This window comes from Brachycentrus maculatus, unplaced genomic scaffold (assembly GCF_059751285.1).
Source record: "Brachycentrus maculatus isolate JH-2025_06_01 unplaced genomic scaffold, ASM5975128v1 h1tg000253l, whole genome shotgun sequence".
NCBI lineage: Eukaryota > Metazoa > Arthropoda > Insecta > Trichoptera > Brachycentridae > Brachycentrus > Brachycentrus maculatus.
Window position 1 is genome coordinate 697,564 of NW_028281004.1, and position 18,615 is coordinate 716,178.

General features: G+C 33.8%; 1 protein-coding gene across 1 annotated transcript in view; it reads right to left on the reverse strand.

Annotated features, from left to right (window-relative positions):
* nvy (CBFA2/RUNX1 partner transcriptional co-repressor nervy) overlaps positions 1-18,615 on the reverse strand; it is a 157,738-nt gene that overhangs the window by 110,794 nt on the left and 28,329 nt on the right. Inside the window, exon 2 of the mRNA XM_088265633.1 lies at positions 11,560-11,661. Coding sequence (XP_088121759.1) covers positions 11,560-11,653 — 94 coding nt within the window. The 5' untranslated portion in view covers positions 11,654-11,661. The remainder of the gene's footprint in view (positions 1-11,559; positions 11,662-18,615) is intronic.

Consider the following 18,615-nt stretch of genomic DNA (forward strand, 5'->3'; position numbering starts at 1 on the left):
AAAAACGGTTAAAGCAAAAATATCCGATAAAGACATATCGCTCACTCCTTTCAAGAACGTCATAAATCAAAAAACTTGATTTTTCAGGAGAACGTTTTTAAAGTTTAAAAATATAATACAATGTATTAAAAATAAATATCAAGCCACTTATTGAACTTTTTACTGTGTAACAGATCTTTTTAGGTAAAATCTGAAAGTTTTTTGTCCATTTGAAAAATATTCAGTTTACTTTAAAAAATAATTAAATAATACCTCTTTTTCAAAATGCAAAAACAACATTTTTTGCCCTGTAGCGGGTAAATATTAAGTTAAAAATATTTCTCTTTTGCTGGAATATAGTACATTTTCTGGGCATTCCGAAAACATGCACAACTGAAAATTGTCGATTTTTGATTTATGACGTTCTTGAAAGGAGTGCGCGATATAGACATACATATAGACCTCACATACTAATAAAAGAGTTTCTGCTCGATAAAAAGCTTATTTTCATCTCACCAATAGATGTCTCTAGTGAAGTTCTAGTGATTCAAGAAAAATGTTTCAAAAATTAGTTCATATATGTACAATATATAGAACTTCCAAGAATTTGAGTAGTGTGGTTATCAACAATGGGTAGAATTGGTGAATGTTACACGTACGTGTGTAAAGTGATCACTTAAACCAGCCTATGACGGTCGTCAGCCCCGTAAATGCCCAGACTTTCATATTCTTCTTCATCTTTGATGAGATGTAAACAAAATAATTCATTAATTTATTTTGGATATTAAAAGCAATATTTATTGTAAATGCAGACAGTTTTTAGCATTCCATTTTTTTGGATAATATGTTTAACCAAATTTAAACAAGGTTATTGGATTGAATTCTACTTTTATTTACATATATATATGATAACAATTTGATTGACATTATCAAACAAATTATTTTTTTGACATCTCATCAAAGATGAAGAAGAATATGGAAGTCTGGGCATTTACGGGGCTGACGACCGTCATAGGCTGGTTTAAGTGACCACTTTACACACGTGTAACATTCACCAATTCTACCCATTATGGACAACCACACTACTCAAATTCTTGGAAGTTCTATATATATATGAACCAATTTAGAAACCTTGTTCATGAATCACTAGAACTTCACTAGAAACATCTATTGGTGAGATGTAAAGAAGCCTTTATTTAAGCAGAAACTTTTATATTAGTATGTGAGATCCGAATCCTGGATTATAATCACACACATGAGAAACGCCAGAAAATATCATTTTCATTTTTATTATTAGCTTATGTGTGTGATTATAATCCAGGATTCGGATCTCACATACTAATATAAGAGTTTTTGCTTAAAAAAAGGCTTCTTTACATCTCACCAATAGATGTCTTTAGTGAAGTTCTAGTGATTCATGAACAAGGTTTCTAAATTGGTTCATATATAAAGAACTTCCAAGAATTTGAGTATTGTGGTTGTCAATAATGGGTAGAATTGGTGAATGTTACACGTGTGTAAAGTGATCACTTAAACCAGCCTATGACGGTCGTCAACCCCGTAAATGCCCAGACTTCCATATTCTTCTTCATCTTTGATGAGATGTGAAAAAAATAATATGAAAATAACTCCTGTAATTGGAGATAATCCAGATTTTGTGAACAAGTATTTGGACACACTCAAAATGTTGTAAATCAAACAAATCAAATGTGTTTGGGATTGATATCTAATTTTATGTCCATATTCTTCTTCATCTTTGATGAGATGTCAAAAAATAAACTAAAATATTTAATCTTTTCTAAATATATTTCTGCTTTTCCTGTAAAATCTCTTGATATACGTAGGACCTTACCCCCCCCCCCCCCTACTATACAGAAATATGTCAAAACGACGCGGCACTCGACACTCGAGTGTCGCATCTGGCGCGAGCATTCGCCGAGGCGACCGGACGAGTACAAAGGCAAGAGCGGAGAAAAAATAATAGAAAAATCCGCCATCCATCCAGCAAGTTTCGACCAATTAGCGGAGATCTGCAGGGAACTAACGATGGCGGCGATAATGGCGGGAGATGAGAATCTCAAAATGGCGGACGCTGAACAGCTGATTTCAATTCTCACGTACATATCTTTATAATAAACAATTTCAATGAACCACAAGGATGGATATAAAAACGTTTTCTTGTGAATTGTAGACATTTGAACATAAAGGTTAGGCTTTATTTCTCTAGACTTAAAAACGGGACAAAGTTTCTGTCGAAATTCGTCATTCTAGATTTGTCTCTCCAAGAATCCAGTCGCTCGGTTAGAGCTACTCAGTAATACTAATATAGGAATGAACCAAGGTCAAAAAATTGGCAATCCTTTCATCCACACAACGTAAATGAGGAAACATCTTTTCAGAGTTCCGATTCATGGGTAGAATTGGTGAATGCATGTGTGTAAAGTGATCACTTGACCAAGCCTATGACGGTCGTCAGCCCTATGAATGCCAAAACTTCCATATTCTTCTTCATCTATGTTGAGATGTCAAAAATGTACAACACAAATGAGTAAACTATAATGGAAAATAAAAACGTAGCTAACTATAGTGAAATTATATTATTAATATTTAAAGCATTTACTTTGCAGTTAATCATTTTCACATTTTTTTAACAAAAATGTTAATAATATTAGTATATAACCACTCATCGAGATTTTTTGTCTACCGGTTTCGAAACGTACCCGTTTCTTCGTCAGGACAATCACTACAACAGCATGCAAACAACACGTCACTACCATAGCACTATTCAACCCAAGTGCATGTCAGACCTCGTATCTTAGAGCACGTTTGTTCTGCTAACCTTAGTGCATGTTGGTCTTCGGGTCGACCAAAATCGGGTCGCGTATGATCAACATTTTATGTAGGTATTAGTGTGTGTATAGTGCTACGGTAGTGACGTGCAGTATTGTTTGCTGTTGTAGTGATTGTCCTGACGAAGAGACAAAAAATGTCGGTGAGTGGTTATATACTAATACATATTACTAACGTCTATGAATATTATTTGTCTGTTCGCAGAGGGCAGAAGGAGCATTTCGATACGTTCAAACAGATTGTCAACGGTGCGAATTCAGAGTAATCGTGATTAACGGCACAAATATAAGCGCTCGAATTCCGTACGCGGGCGTTCTCTATGGACGGGAGGGGGGAGCGGGCCGTAATCTGCATTAGGGAAAATCTATGGTCGAGGCACCGGTGTTTAAATTGAAAATATATCCTTGAGCAAACTCGAGCGTGTATGGCGCCCGTGACTTATGGCAACACCGGCCAGCTAATTTTCCCGCTTCGAATTCGAAATTAGAATTTTGAACCATAGAAAAAAGGCCCCCCAGCAAATGTCAACTGTCAGAAACGAGTTTTACGCGCGTTTATTTATCTGATGACCAGTTTAATACTTTTATTGTTTATTTGATTTTTTTAATGCAAAAGTACCTACCTATGGAGAATTGAAGGTTCTATGTGACCCTCATTAAAATATTTACCTTTCCAGGAGTATAGACGTAAATGAACGTCGTTGCGAATTTTCCTCAAAGGAGTATCGACGTTAATGAACGTCGAAGTCTATCTGTCAGTTGGTGTGATGTTATTTGAACAGTAATGACATCTGTGGATATTTGTATGTAATTTTGTCATAAAATAAAACCTTGTGATGGTGACTTTTACATTATTTTTACATAATTTCCATCTTCATAATACATAGATTTCGTAAAAATGTTGTTTTTGTTGAAAAAATAAGTTTTTCTTCGAAATCAAAATATGATTTTGAAAAAAAAGAGTTATTGAAAAGTAAGGAGTTAAAAAAATATTTGAATTTTTTTCCAATAATTATATTCTAAAATCAAAAACAAAAAATCCAATAAACATGTAATACAGGTGAAAGTGACCAAGTGCATTTTTTACAAAACGTGATCATTGACTATTTGATATCTTACTAGCTTTAATGCCCTGAAAAAAATCAGAAAGGATTTTAAACTTGAAAGTATAATATATATATTGACTTGTTAAAAATGACTAACTGCAATGATGTATATTTTCTTGCTAAGCAAAAGTGACCCTAATGGCCCTCCTGAACATTTTACGTTTTGTTAGTTGGTCACTTTCTCCTATACGACTACGATATATTCTAGACGAAAAATGGGCGTCAGTAACGTTCGGCTCTCAGCTCGACCGTACGCTTATGAATTAAATTATTACGAGTAAGGCTTTAACGCAAAGCGACTGCGGAATCAATTAATGAAAATATGTATTTTCTCACCGTATTATTTAGATAACCTCTGTTTTTTTGGGCTCATTCATCTGGCAACCCCGATTTAAAAAAAAATAATGAAAATGAAAACCCGTTGGTTCAAAATCTTGATCGCAAATTTGGCAGCGGATTTGTGTGAATTGTGCCCGTATTTTGCAAGAGAGACGAATAGTTTGCCTAAAATGTGGAGGTCCTCACAAAAACGTTACATTTTCATTATGAATGATTTTAAGTAATCAGGAATTCCAGCTTGTAAAATTGTTACGTTTTGATGCGATTTAATGATTTCATATTGGTTTAATACAGGATTGGTCACGTTTTGTCACAACTTTAATTAAGATTTCGATAGAATACAGTAAAGAGAACAGATTTGCATTTAAATGATTTTTAAAGAAATCTTTAAAATGTAACTTTTTGGTGAGGACCTTCACTAATATCTTCGTGTACCATAAAATATCCCTCGTATTTATCCCTCTTCATAAAAGGCCGGTGGAGCGACATATTCGTATAGCGGCTCGCTCGAACCTAGGGGTACCCACATCGAAATCTTGCTAGATACTCTCTCGCCAATATATGAAATGTACCTTACCTTATGGTGTATTATAAGTACACATGTACGGTATGCTGCTGGTGGTAAAATCCCATACAGGGATCGTCAACCGACGCCATTGAATGAATTTAAAATTATTTTATAGATTTGGCGTTTAATTTGTAGAACCCCATTTTAATTTATATATCAAATGTTAAAATCAAAACAAAATTCTACGCTTAAGTCTACTAAATTGTATTTTAATGTTAAACACATGAAAATAAAATTTATGGTATTTACAAACTAATGTTTAATGTAATTTATATTTGAAGCACTAACTTCGTGATTTTCCGTTTTATTTCTAAAATGTTGAGATCTACCCAAGCTTGGGTAGCCACTTGAGATCTACCCAAGCTCCTTTGCCTAACCGTGAAATTGTTTAAATTGTGTTAAGTAGATAGTGTTTTAGTATTAATTAGTCTTGATAAAGAAGCGGTTAGCTTCGAAACCGGTAGACATTATAATTAAGTTATAATAAAATATTTATAGTGATTTTAAAACAAAGTTACATTTTAAGTATAATGTTTAATGTTTGTCGTTAGTTTGAAAATTAAAAAGCAAGGCGAAACAATTGTCAAAAAAAAATTTATGTGTTTTAACAATAATGTTAAATTTTGTCCGCCTCCGTAGTGTAATGGTCAGCACGCTCGGCTACCGTTCTGGAGGATCCGGGTATGATTCCCAGGGGGGGTAAAATAAATATGAGTGATTTTTTCACTGTAATATTTATTCAATATTACCCTGGACTGGTACCTGAAGCGGAGGGCTGATCACCTTTCCTTCTTGTGAAAACGATCAAGATAACACTGCGTTTATATGACGCAGTGCCCTATGCACCATAGGGGTGCGGATAAGGGTTTTATTATTATTATTTAATAATAATAAAATACAATTTAGTTGACTCAAAAAATCCGTGTTTCATTTTAAAATTTAATATAATTTATGAATTTAAAATTGTCTCTGTTTCCAATGATAAAAATAAATAATAATAAGAAACAGCTACTGCCTCCTCTTCATCCTACAGCATCCAAAGGATACAACACTAAAATTTAGACAAAACTTCACATACGCGCTTTAAAATGATGCGGAATGCATCGAAACACGGTCATAATAGAATTTAACAAACAGTGGAATTTACCAAGTAAAACTTAAATTACGAATGGATAGGTATAGCCACAAATTGACAGCCGAATTAATTAATAAAAATATAAATTTAAACAATCAGCCATATTTCCAAACGTATCGAAAATCGTACTGACATATGGAAGGTTCTGAGACCATCGCATATATACAGGTTTCAATAATTAATGCTAAATGGATGTTCAATAATGGGCAGAGTGGTGAACAATACATAAGTGTATAAAGTGATCGCGTAAACCAGCCAAATGCCAGGTCGTAAGCCCTGGGAAGCCCAGACCTCCATATTATTTCATATAAAGAGGAACAATAGATGTTTCATATCAAGTTGGGATACCTTTAGAAATTTATTTAGACAGCCAAATACCCTATATAACGTGACCTAACCTAACCACCTAACTACGGACCTACTACACGTCACTACGGAGTCGGACATTACCTTCGTAAATGCCTGTCGGGATAATGATTGGTCCGCTTAATAGCCTACTAAAAGAGGTGGATCGTTTTCATTTTAGTTTTCTAGATTAAAGCAGTATCTCTTTGATTGTGTAACATTACTTGATAAACGTATATTGATGGTTTTGTTTTAGACTGTTTTTTTTTAAATAATTTATTATATCAGACAGTGGATTATTTTCTCTACAAATGTTATATTATAGGTGCCGTAACTTGAGATGAAACATCTATAGTTTTTTTTACGAAACCAAATGTATATTTCATTTATATTTACCCTATAGTTTTTCATATTGTTTTTTGACTCATCAAAGATGAAGAAGAATATGGAAGTCTGGGCATTTACGGGGCTGACGACGGTAAAAGGCTGGTTTAAGTCATCACTTTACACACGTGTAACGTTCACCGATTCTACCCATTATTGACAACCAAACTACTCAAATTCTTGGAAGTTCTATATGTAATATATGAACCAATTTCGAAACGTTCTTCTTGAATCACTAGAACTTCACTAGAGACATCTATCAGTGAGTTGAAACGAAGCTTTTTGTTGAGCAGAAACTCTTTTATTTGTATGTGAGATCTGAATCCTGGATTTATAATCACACACATGAGAAACACGAGAAAATATTTGGACGTATTCAAAACGTTGTCTTTAGTTTTTGCTGTAGTTTTCATTAAAAAAGCGTCGGTTTAACTGTAGGTTTTATTATTGGTACAAATTGTCGATATTTATTGAATTGTTTTCCATTCCTTACAAATTTAAGATAAAAACACACTTTCGCAAGATCAATAAGCAAAACACGAGCGATATCTATTGATATTTAAAGAACGATCATTAAAATATGAAATAAAACACTTCTTAAGACCACTTTTGAGATTATTGACGACTAATTTCGAGAACATAGATGTTCTCAATAGGTGAACTTAAAAATTGAATGAAAATCGAGCCTTTTTTATTTAAATTTAACTTGATTAATACCACTATTTCTTACCACTATTTCACTAAATCTATTGTGACACGTGTTTCGATGCATTCCTTCAGTAACTTTCATTGCATTTTGCCAACATACAAGCATATGGCGTTTGTAAATAATGCAAAATGCATACGAAATATATATAATAGATTTAAAGATAAAGTTGTATTAGCAACTAAAAGAAAAAGAAAAAAAAAACACACATGTATTACCAACAAACATAAACAATAATAATGTGTATAAATCCCTCTGTAAGCACAAGAGCTTAGTCTCTTTACTGGAGAGAACTGCGTTATTAATTTTAAGTTTGTAAAAGTAGAAATGTCTGGAAAAGTAATTAAAAATATACAATAACTTTTGTAACCATATTAAATTAAATTAAATAAATAATAAAACAAATGACAATATTAAATTAAATAGTTGTATTAATATATAACAGTGACCATATTAAATAAAATAAAATAAATAATTAATGTCCGCCTCCGTAGTGTAATGGTCAGCGCGCTCGGCTACCGCTCTGGAGGTACCAGGTTCGATTCCCAGGGGGGTCAAATAAATATAAGTGATTTTTTCACTCTACTAATTATTCAATATTACCCTGGACTGGTACCTGAAGCGGAGGGCTGATCACCTTTCTTTCGTGTGTTAACGATCAAGATCCCACTGTGTTTATATAATACAGTGCCCTATGCACCACTGGGGTGCGGATAAGGGTTTGAATTGAATTGAAAATAAATAATAAAAGTTAAAAATATTATTAAAATAAAATTTAAATTATGTATGTTCATGGTATTATTAACATTTAGTGGTCTTTATTTTTTATCAAATATTTTAATAAATTTATGCATAATATCAGAGTATGTGACCTTCGTGGTACATGGGTTTACAATACCTGCCCTAATTGAACGCTGTATGCGGGATGCGGGTACAACTGATAATAAAGAATACAATGAGTTCTGTCTGTACCCAGGAGTACTCAAACATTAATTCATTTACATCATTTTTCAACATCTCAACATAGATGAAGAAGAATATGGAAGTCTGGAATTTACGTTAGTTACATAAGACAGCGTCGACATAGGTTGTTTCACATTCCTATACACAGGACCAACCTGCCGATGGTTATGCCTGTAGGAAGAGCTACCGCTATGTTGAACAATACGGCTGTCCAAACTTAAAACACAGTAAGGGACTTTTTTTTTGTAGTATGTTTTTTTCTGCATTTTTGGACTAAGTAGAAACTACTAAGTCCAAAAATGCAAAAAAATCGTACTACAAAAATGTCCCTTACTGAGTTTTGAGCTTGGACATACGAATATCTCATTGGATATTGATATGTTCCGTGTGTCTGAAGGAGTTTTCCGAAGCGGGTTTCTTCTACACCTTTAGCAATAGAATTCTTGCTTATTTTCTATTTTTGTTAATGTACACGATTTAAATTTAAGTTTGTGATGTGTATGTCAATTATAAATGAATAAATTGAATTGAATTGTAATTGAATTGTTTTATACAAAAGGCAACAGAGAGACAAATTGATCAATTTTTGAATATGTTATTATTGAAATAACTTAAGTACATATATACCTTAGTAAGAATTCTAAAATGAAATAATTTGGTTCAAAGGTTGTTAAATGAAATAAGTGGTTCGCGTAATCGCTAAGGGTTGAGAGTTGGGCGCTAAGGGCGGCAACTAGGGGTTGCAGCACCCATCACATTAATGCGAGCTCAACTCGTAATTCTATGATATATTACCACACCTTATTTCACTACCAGTTCTTCTCAAACTTCAAATTCTGAATTACCTCTCCCTGTAAAAAAATGCACCCTCTCCAATAACTTTTGAGAAACGTCTGAGACATTACTATCTATCATTAGAATCCTAACTGTCCATCAAACCTCTTCCCTTGGTTTTTACATATACCTCCTTCCCTATACTCCCTTTCCATTGCCTTTAATTTACAATTTAAGTTTTTTTTTAATATTCTCTGATTGCAAACAAATAATATGGAAAATAACTCATAATTGGAGATAATCCATATTCGTGAACAAGTATTTGGACACATTATAATTAATGTAATTATATGTACGGTGAAATATGATTAAAACATAAATTTTTGTTTGCATGCTGTGGTAGTGATTGTATTGACTTAGTCGTGATTGTCCAGGGTAGTATTGTTTGCATGCTATGGTAGTGATTGTCCTGACGAAGATACGGGTACGTCTCGAAACCGTTAGACAGAAAAATCCCGGTGAGTGGTTATATACTAATATTACTAACATTTTCGTAAAAAAAATATAAAAGTCAAAATGACCTACCACAAAGTAAATGCTTTAAATATGAATAATATTGAGAATAAAAAATACATATTTAGAAGGACAATAGATTTTTTTTTTTTAAATAATAGCTACGACCCTAATATTGAGAAGCCTGCCAGGAACAAATATCACGGCGTTTGCCGGATTTAAAATTACTCAATTTAAAATTGCCGCACCTGCATTAAATTAATAGAGATTTATTTTTTATACGTGCCGAAACACGTTTTAGGCCTCCTTTTTAATTTGAAACTGAGAAAAAAAATCCAATCCGAAACAATACAAAATACCTAACCATCACGCCGCTTCCCAGAGAGGTCGGCAGAGAGAATAGAATGCCACAATAATCTGTCTTTGCAAACAATCAATCCTCGCCTCTTCCGCGTTCGTGCATCTCCTCATACATACCCGTCGATTGTTCCGACTCCCGACCAGACCACGCCAAGTATTTGACATAATTGATCATGCCAAGTTTTCCACGGTCTTTTTCTACTTCTATTTCCACCTACATTCGCCTCATACATATATACTGTGTCACGATTAATGATATACCCGTACGTAGGAGTTCCAAAATGTGAATCGTGGTTAGAATGGTGAATTTTACACGTGGATAAAGTGATCACTTAAACAAAAAATAAAGCCTTTTAACGAAGACAAAATCTGTGGGAAGTAATGACCAAATGTTGAGTTAAAATGATTAAGTAAAAACACTTGTTTTTGTACCACTTAAGTGGTATAAAAACAAGTGTTTCCTTAATCATTTAAACATGTCTTACCACAAAGTAAATGCCGAAACAGTAAATAAAATATATAGTTGTGTGTTTAAACATTTACTCAAATAAATAGTGATATTTACCACGTAAAACTTAAACTCAAAATGGATACTTAATCATTTTAACATGTCTTACCACAAAGTAAATGCCAAAACAGTAAATAAAATATATAGTTGTGTGTTTAAACATTTACTCAAATAAATAGTGATATTTACCACGTAAAACTTAAACTCAAAATGGATACTTAATCATTTTAACATGTCTTACCACAAAGTAAATGCCAAAACAGTAAATAAAATATATAGTTGTGTGTTTAAACATTTACTCAAATAAATAGTGATATTTACCACGTAAAACTTAAACTCAAAATGGATACTTAATCATTTTAACATGTCTTACCACAAAGTAAATGCCAAAACAGTAAATAAAATATATAGTTGTGTGTTTAAACATTTACTCAAATAAATAGTGATATTTACCACGTAAAACTTAAACTCAAAATGGATACTTAATCATTTTAACATGTCTTACCACAAAGTAAATGCCAAAACAGTAAATAAAATATATAGTTGTGTGTTTAAACATTTACTCAAATAAATAGTGATATTTACCACGTAAAACTTAAACTCAAAATGGATACTTAATCATTTTAACATGTCTTACCACAAAGTAAATGCCGAAACAATAAATAAAATATAGAGTTGTGTGTTTAAACATATACTAAAAAAAGTGATATTTACTAAGTAACACACAAAATGGATAGGTATAACCACAAAGTAACTCCCGAACAAATTAATGAAAAAATATAGCCTCATAAATACCCAGATATATTGTATAATTCCTTTAAATAAGGAACAGCTCCTACCCATTCTTCATCATTCGACGTCCCAAGGACCCGACTCTAAAATTTAGACTAACCTTCACATACGGTGCTTGAAAATGCGAATACGATGCGCAATGCATCGAAACACGTTTCACAATAGATTTTGAGAAATAGTGGTATTTACTAACATATATAAAATTCAAAATACTAATTTAAAAAAAAATCTCACTTACCTTTTGTTCTACGCTGGTTTTCTCCAGGATACGAAGCCGAGCTGGTTATGTTGTCTTTATCGGGCTGTTCTTCTTTTATCGTCTTACCCTCCATACTTTATTCTGAAACAATCAATTTATTTATTATATTTGAAAATTTGGTATTTCTACTGTAATTTCAGTTTTGTTTGGGTAACATTTAAATTTTGTACTGACATTTCTTGGTGGAACTAGTCGTTTTGTGGAAAGAAGTATCTATACACAATCGTTATTTTATGTATTTTTTTTATAAATAAATAAATTAATACATTTTATAAATTAATATTCCGACGATTCGTTTGAAAATGCCATGACCAGACGAAACAATTGTCACAATATTAATTTTTATGTGTTTTTTAATAATAAAATACAACCTAGTAGACTCGAAAACTCTGCGTTTGATTTAACAATTAATACATTTATTAAAATGGATAAAATGAACCAATTTTGAAACATTGTTCTTGAATCACTAGAACTTCACTAGAGACATCTATTGGTGAAATAAATTGGTTCATATATAAATATAGAACTTCCAAAAATTTGAGTAGTGTGGTTGTCGATAATGGGTAGAATTGGTAAATGTTACACTTGTGTAAAGTGATCACTTAAACAAGCCTATGACGGTCGTCAGCTCCGTAAACGCCCAGACTTCCATATTCTTCTTCATCTTTGATGACATGTCAAAAACGTAATTTGTAATTATTTGTTTATTTTACACCAAAAGTTTTTTTTTTTAAATTATATATTTTTATGTGCATGCATACATTGCTTTATTTATTACAATAATTTTATTTAAATTAATTAATTTATGGTAAAAAATATGTGATGTATCTGTGAAAGTTATGAAGCTCGCCCAAATCCGTTATATTTCAAATCAAAAGACGTAAAATATCAGTCGAGAAAAACCGATGATCTAGCAATAAATTTGCGCCAATTTCGCCAAAAGGGGCGGGCGGCGCGTACTGCGAGGGTAGTTTAACACGTGTTTAATTTATACCCTTCGCCAAAGGGTCGTTAATTAAGAAGTTTGTAGCCGAAGGTTTCCAGTTCTCACGGGCGCGCTAATAGCGATGCAATTAGTGAGGAAAAACGCCGGCAGATGTCGCCCGAGGCGGCTAATCCACCTTTGATGGTTCGCGTCCTGGCTATAAATCCGCGCGCCGATTGGTCGCCCCGAATTATAAAGCGCTTTGAATTTCTGCGCCCAAATGAGAGGTTATCGGGCCGATTCTCAAACCCTAGCGTTAATGAAAAAAAAGTATAAATACAAGTTATGTATCACTGAATTTTGGGTGCTTTGCCAAAAAAAGTATTTTTTTACAACATATTGAGTGTGTCCAAATACTTGTTCACAAATCTGGATTATCTTCAATTATAGGAGTATTTTTTCATATTATTTATTGACATCTCATCAAAGATGAAGAAGAATATGGCAATAAAAGGTAGAATGGGTGAATGTTACACGAGTGTAAAGTGATCACTTAAATCAGCCTTTGACGGTCGTCAGTCCCGTATATACCCAGACTTCCATATTCTCAGTATTTTTCTTCTTCTTCTCTAGCCTTCAGTTCTCTACGTAGGCCTCTTCCGTATCATTACTTTTTTTTCGGACTGTAGCTGCTCGCAGCCAATTTCTACCCTCCACAGCGGACCATTTTTTTGGAGGTCTTCTGAGGCTTCTTTTACTCTCCCAAGGTCTCCATCTCAAAATTTTAGGGATCCACCTTGTGGGGTCCTGTCTTGCAACACATGGCAAATATGAGTATCGTATGAGAAAAATAATAAGGCTGAGATAAGTTTCTTCATCTTCCTGGCTTCATCCCAACTTATCGTGTTTGTAGACTATTGGAGTCAGCTCTCCTCGTCCTCAGGTTATAGGTCCTTCTATCATATATTAAGTCATCTAGGTCATGCCTTCGAATCATGTTATCTTTCTATAGCATCCATGAATTCTTTGGTCTTCCTCTAGGTGTCTTTAGAAGAAGATCCACGACGATTCCCTGGTTCACAATATGATCAGGTTCTCTGCGTCCTATGCGCCCATACCATCTCAATTGCCTTTCCTCTACCTTACAATTGATGTCTGTTACACCCAGGCTTCCACGAATGCGTGAACTTTTTATTTTGTCTCTAATTATATGCATTATTTATAAAATTAAGAAAGGTGTGTTGAGATGGGCAAGTGAATCGAATGAGTGAAGAAAGAATAGAAAAACAAATTTATGAGGCCAATGTGATTGGTAATAAAATCAGAGGAAGATGAATTATTTAAAATACTTAAAAGTGGTTAGGTAAGGTAAGGTTAGGCTAGGAATGAATGAAGGAAGAATTCATGCATTCAAACCCTTATCCGCACCCCAATGGTGCATAGGGCACTGCATCATAAATACGCAGTGTTATCTTAATCGTTAAGACATGAAGGAAAGGTGATCAGCCCTCCGCTTCAGGTACCAGTCAAGGGTAATATTGAATAAACATTAGAGTGAAAAAATCACCTAAATTTATTTAACCCCCCCCCCCCGGGAATCGAATCTGGGACCTCCAGAACGGTAGCCGAGCGTGCTGACCACTTCATTACGGAGGCGGACTCCTATTTAAATACTTGAGAGTGGTTAGGTAAGGTAAAGTTAGGCTAGGAATGAATGAAGGAAGAGTAGTAAAATAAAAACAAAAGAAGTGTTGAAAATAAAAGTAAAAGAGGGCCGAGAAAAAATTGGCATGATCGAGTATTTCAAATACTTGGGCGTGGTCAAGTCAAAAGTCGGAATATTACCCAGGTATGTATGAAATGCATTAATATGGAAGAAGTGAAGATTATTTCCAAATACAGATTGGTGTGACCTTTTTTTCTCTGTGCCTACCCCTGCGGGGAAATGGCGTGATGGTAAGTTAGTCATTTAGTTAGCGGATGTGATTCTGAATAGGTCCACGATAGAAACGTAATGTAAATTGGGCCGTAAATGAATGCGTAATGTCGTCTTTTTTGGCGAAATTCACATGGAATCGCGTCTAATTATTTCGGCGAGTATGATGCATTTAAACGATTTTAAAACAGTATTTTCTTTCTATCTTCACTTTGATCGAACAATGACCCCCGGAATACCATTATTTGAGGTAATCAAGATTATTGAGGTTGAACTAACTAACCATCACGCCGCTTCCGTGCAGGGGTAGGCAGAGAGAATAGAACGCCACACCACTCTGTCCTTGCAAACATTCTTCGCCTCTTCCACGTTCATGCATCTCCTCATACACACCCGCCGATTGTTACGACTCCTAACCTGACCACTTTCAAGTATTTGGCAAACCTGATCGTGCCATGTTTTTCTCGGTCTTCCTCTGCTCTTTTTTCCACTTACATTCGCCTCATATATTTGAAGTCTAAGGGTGAGGTCTTTGTATTTATGGTTCACAAACAATGAAAAACAGAAAACATTAAATGAAATACAGAGCAATACAAATCGTTTTGACGTTTTTCATGAATTAGATGAAAACGAAACAAACTTACAGAAACAAGTAAAAGCACAGGTCAAATATCGCTCACTCCTTTGAACAACGTCATACACCAAAAAACTTGATTTTTCAGGAGATCGTTTTTAAAGTTTAAGAATATAATAAAATGTATTAAAACTAAATATCAAGCCACTTATTGAACTTTTAACTGTGCAACAGACCTTTTTATGTAAAACCTGAAGGTTTTTTCTGCATTTGAAAAATATTTAGTATATTTAAAAAAAAATTAAATAATACCTTTTATTCAAAATGCAAAAACAATACTTTCTGCCCTGTAGCTGGTAAATATTAAGTTTAAAATATGCCTCTTTTGCTGGGATATAGAACATTTTCTGGGCATTCCGAAAACATGCACAACTGAAAATTGTCGATTTTTGGTATATGACGTTGTTGAAAGGAGTGAGCGATATGTTATATATAAAGAAATAATAGAAATATGGTCTTAAAAAAAGAGTGATGCAATAAAAAGTAACAAAATAAAGAAAATAAGAAGTAAAAATTAAAAGGAATTTAAATAAATCTAAAAAAAATTGGTGGCAAATTCAATATTGTATTTAATTTACGTTTAGGCTCAGTTTTCGAAGTCGTAACTTATTTTTCTCTCGTAAACCCAGGTAACATTGTACGTAATTGATTTTTTTCTTACAACACCGTTTTTTGCATTGAAAAAACATTTTTTTCTTCTAAACAATTATACGGTTTTGAAAAGAAAAGAGCTATTGAAAGGCATGGAGTAAAAAAATTTAAAAATGTCTTTTCTATATGTGAAGCTAAATACACGTCCGTCAGAACCAAGCGATGCAGGCGAATCTCGGTCTCCTCGCTTCGCTTGGCCGCTTTTGTTGAATTCGTTCGGGAATCTCCGTGGCGAATTCGTATATTTCAGTGTTGCCAACTTGGCAGTAGCAGTAGCTTGTAGCTACACGCCTACACATATTCTAAAAAAACAAACAAAAAATTTAATCATATTATTTTTTTACATCTCATCAAAGATGAAGAAGAATATGGAAGCTGGGTCAAAAAATAATATGAAAATAACTCCTGTAATTGGAGATAATCCAGATTTTGTGAACAAGTATGTGGACACACTCATAATGTTGTAAAAAAAAATAATATACATTTTTTAAATCGGGCGCAGAAAGACGTGTCACCTCTTCGGCGGTTGGCCAGCTGTTTTTTTTAAATTATCTAACGTCCAAGTGACTCTGAAATCTAGCTACGGCTTATCCAACACCGTTTATCATGTCCCTACTCAGGCTTCAACTTTTAAAGTTTCATAGCCTATGTCTACTCGTGAGTGGATTTACTCTTTATGTTTAAAGTTACTATAATTTCATGTAATTCATGAGTGAAAATTCTAGGCAAAAACACTCGCAAATGAGTTTGCGAATATCCCCTTAAAGTGTATGATTTTTATCCATGTGTGTCACGTGATACACGGTGACGTATTTATGTAAGCACTTACCAACAGATCAAATCCTCGCAAACATTCCCCTACACACCCTTAAACCTCCCCTAAATCAGCCCAGCAGCTATGAGGGTATGTTTTGATCGCTGGGGTGGCCACTCAGGCCGATTTAAACATGATAAGGGCAACTGTATCGAGTGTTTCTAGACAAAAGGGAGGGAGAGATAAATGGCAACATTTCGAAGGACACATTTTAAACTTTATAACTTTCAATATTCATTCTTCTTCTTCTTCTTCTTCTTCTTTTTGATGGCTTTTCACCCTTCTTGGGTGTTATAGCCAGTGTCGAGTTATTATTCAATATTCATATAATTTATTATTTTAGTGTACTAAAAATGCCTTTTTGCAAATCCAGACTTGTGCAGACTCATTTTGCATAGCTCCAAAACTGTTTTCAAAACAAAAGAAGCAGAGGAAGACCGAGAAAAACATGGCACGATCAGGTATGCCAAATACTTGAAAGTGGTCAGGTTAGGAGTCGTAACAATCGGCGGGTATGTATGAGGAGATGCATGAACGTGGAAGAGGCGAAGAATGTTTGCAAGGACAGAGTGGTGTGGCGCTCTATTCTCTCTGCCTACCCCTGCGGAGAAGCGGCGTGATGGTTAGTTAGTTAGTTAGTTTCCAAAACTGTTTAATTCATTCCATAAAGACTATATGAAGGACACTAAATATTTGAATTTGTTCCTGTTTGCTGATTTTTTAAAACAGATCTAAGTATGTTTTTCAGTTCTTTTAAATTATAGCTCTTAAAGTTTATACATTTCCATTTTCTTGTGTCTGTTAAAATCAAATATTTCTAGTTTATATTAGCACTTTCAATCTTTTTATATTTCTGATATCTATATTATTTTTTGACATCTCATCAAAGATGAAGAAGAATATGGATGTCTGGGCATTTACGGGGCTTACGACCGTCATAGGCTGGTTTAAGTGATCACTTTACACACGTGTAACATTCGGCAATTCTACCCATTATTGACAACCACACTACTCAAATTCTTGGAAGTTCTATATATATGAACCAATTTAGAAACCTTGTTCATGAATCACTAGAACTTCACTAGAGACATCTATTGGTGAGATGTAAAGAAGCTGATATCTGATATCTGTTGTATTCTTTCCAGTATCCTTTATATAACCTAACCTAAGTACAATAACATAAAATAAAATGTATACCCACACACAGGCAATGCATTTGTGCGATCTTTTTTATATGAATATAATATAATATTATTGTACTGGTAATTGGGTAGACTTGGTGAATGTTACATGTGTGTAAATTGATAACTTCAACCAGCCTATGACGGTCGTCAGCCCCGTAAATGCCCAGACTTCCATATTCTTCTTCATCTTTGATGAGATTTCAAAAAATAATTACAAATATTTTTGCTAATTTCTTGCATATTATTGACTAATTCTGACAAGTAAAAATGTATTTTTCGATTTTTTTAATTACCTAACGTCCAAGTGACTCTGAAATCTAGCTACGGCTTATGCAACACCGCTTATCATGACCCTACTCAGGCTTCAACTTTTAAAGTTTCATAGCCTATGCCTACTCGTAAGTGGATTTACTCTTTATGTTTAAAAATACTATAATTTCACGTAATTCATGAGTGAAATTTCTGATCAAAAACACTCGCTATATATCTATTCGAAGAATTTCACATAGATAGAAGAAGAGGCTTTACAAAACATACTTTATTTTTCTCATTTCTCTTTAAGTATTTTTGCAACTTCAATCGTTCGCCTTATGAATTTATTTTACCTATCTTCCTTCACTCAATCAATATATGTATTTTAACTTCAAAAATAAGTTCATTCATACACTGGACCACTAGTCGCATGCATCACACTGCCGGTCGAACTCTTGTACAGCAAAAAGGGATGGAATTTTCAATACAAAGAGACGACACGTTATAATTATTTTTAAAATGTGTTTTGTCTACTCAGGTATTGTAATTACGACTGTTTGCCCAGCCGCTGGGAGAAACGGCTGAACCGACACAGCTGGCGAGAAATGAGGCAATATGAATCACACTTCAATATTATTT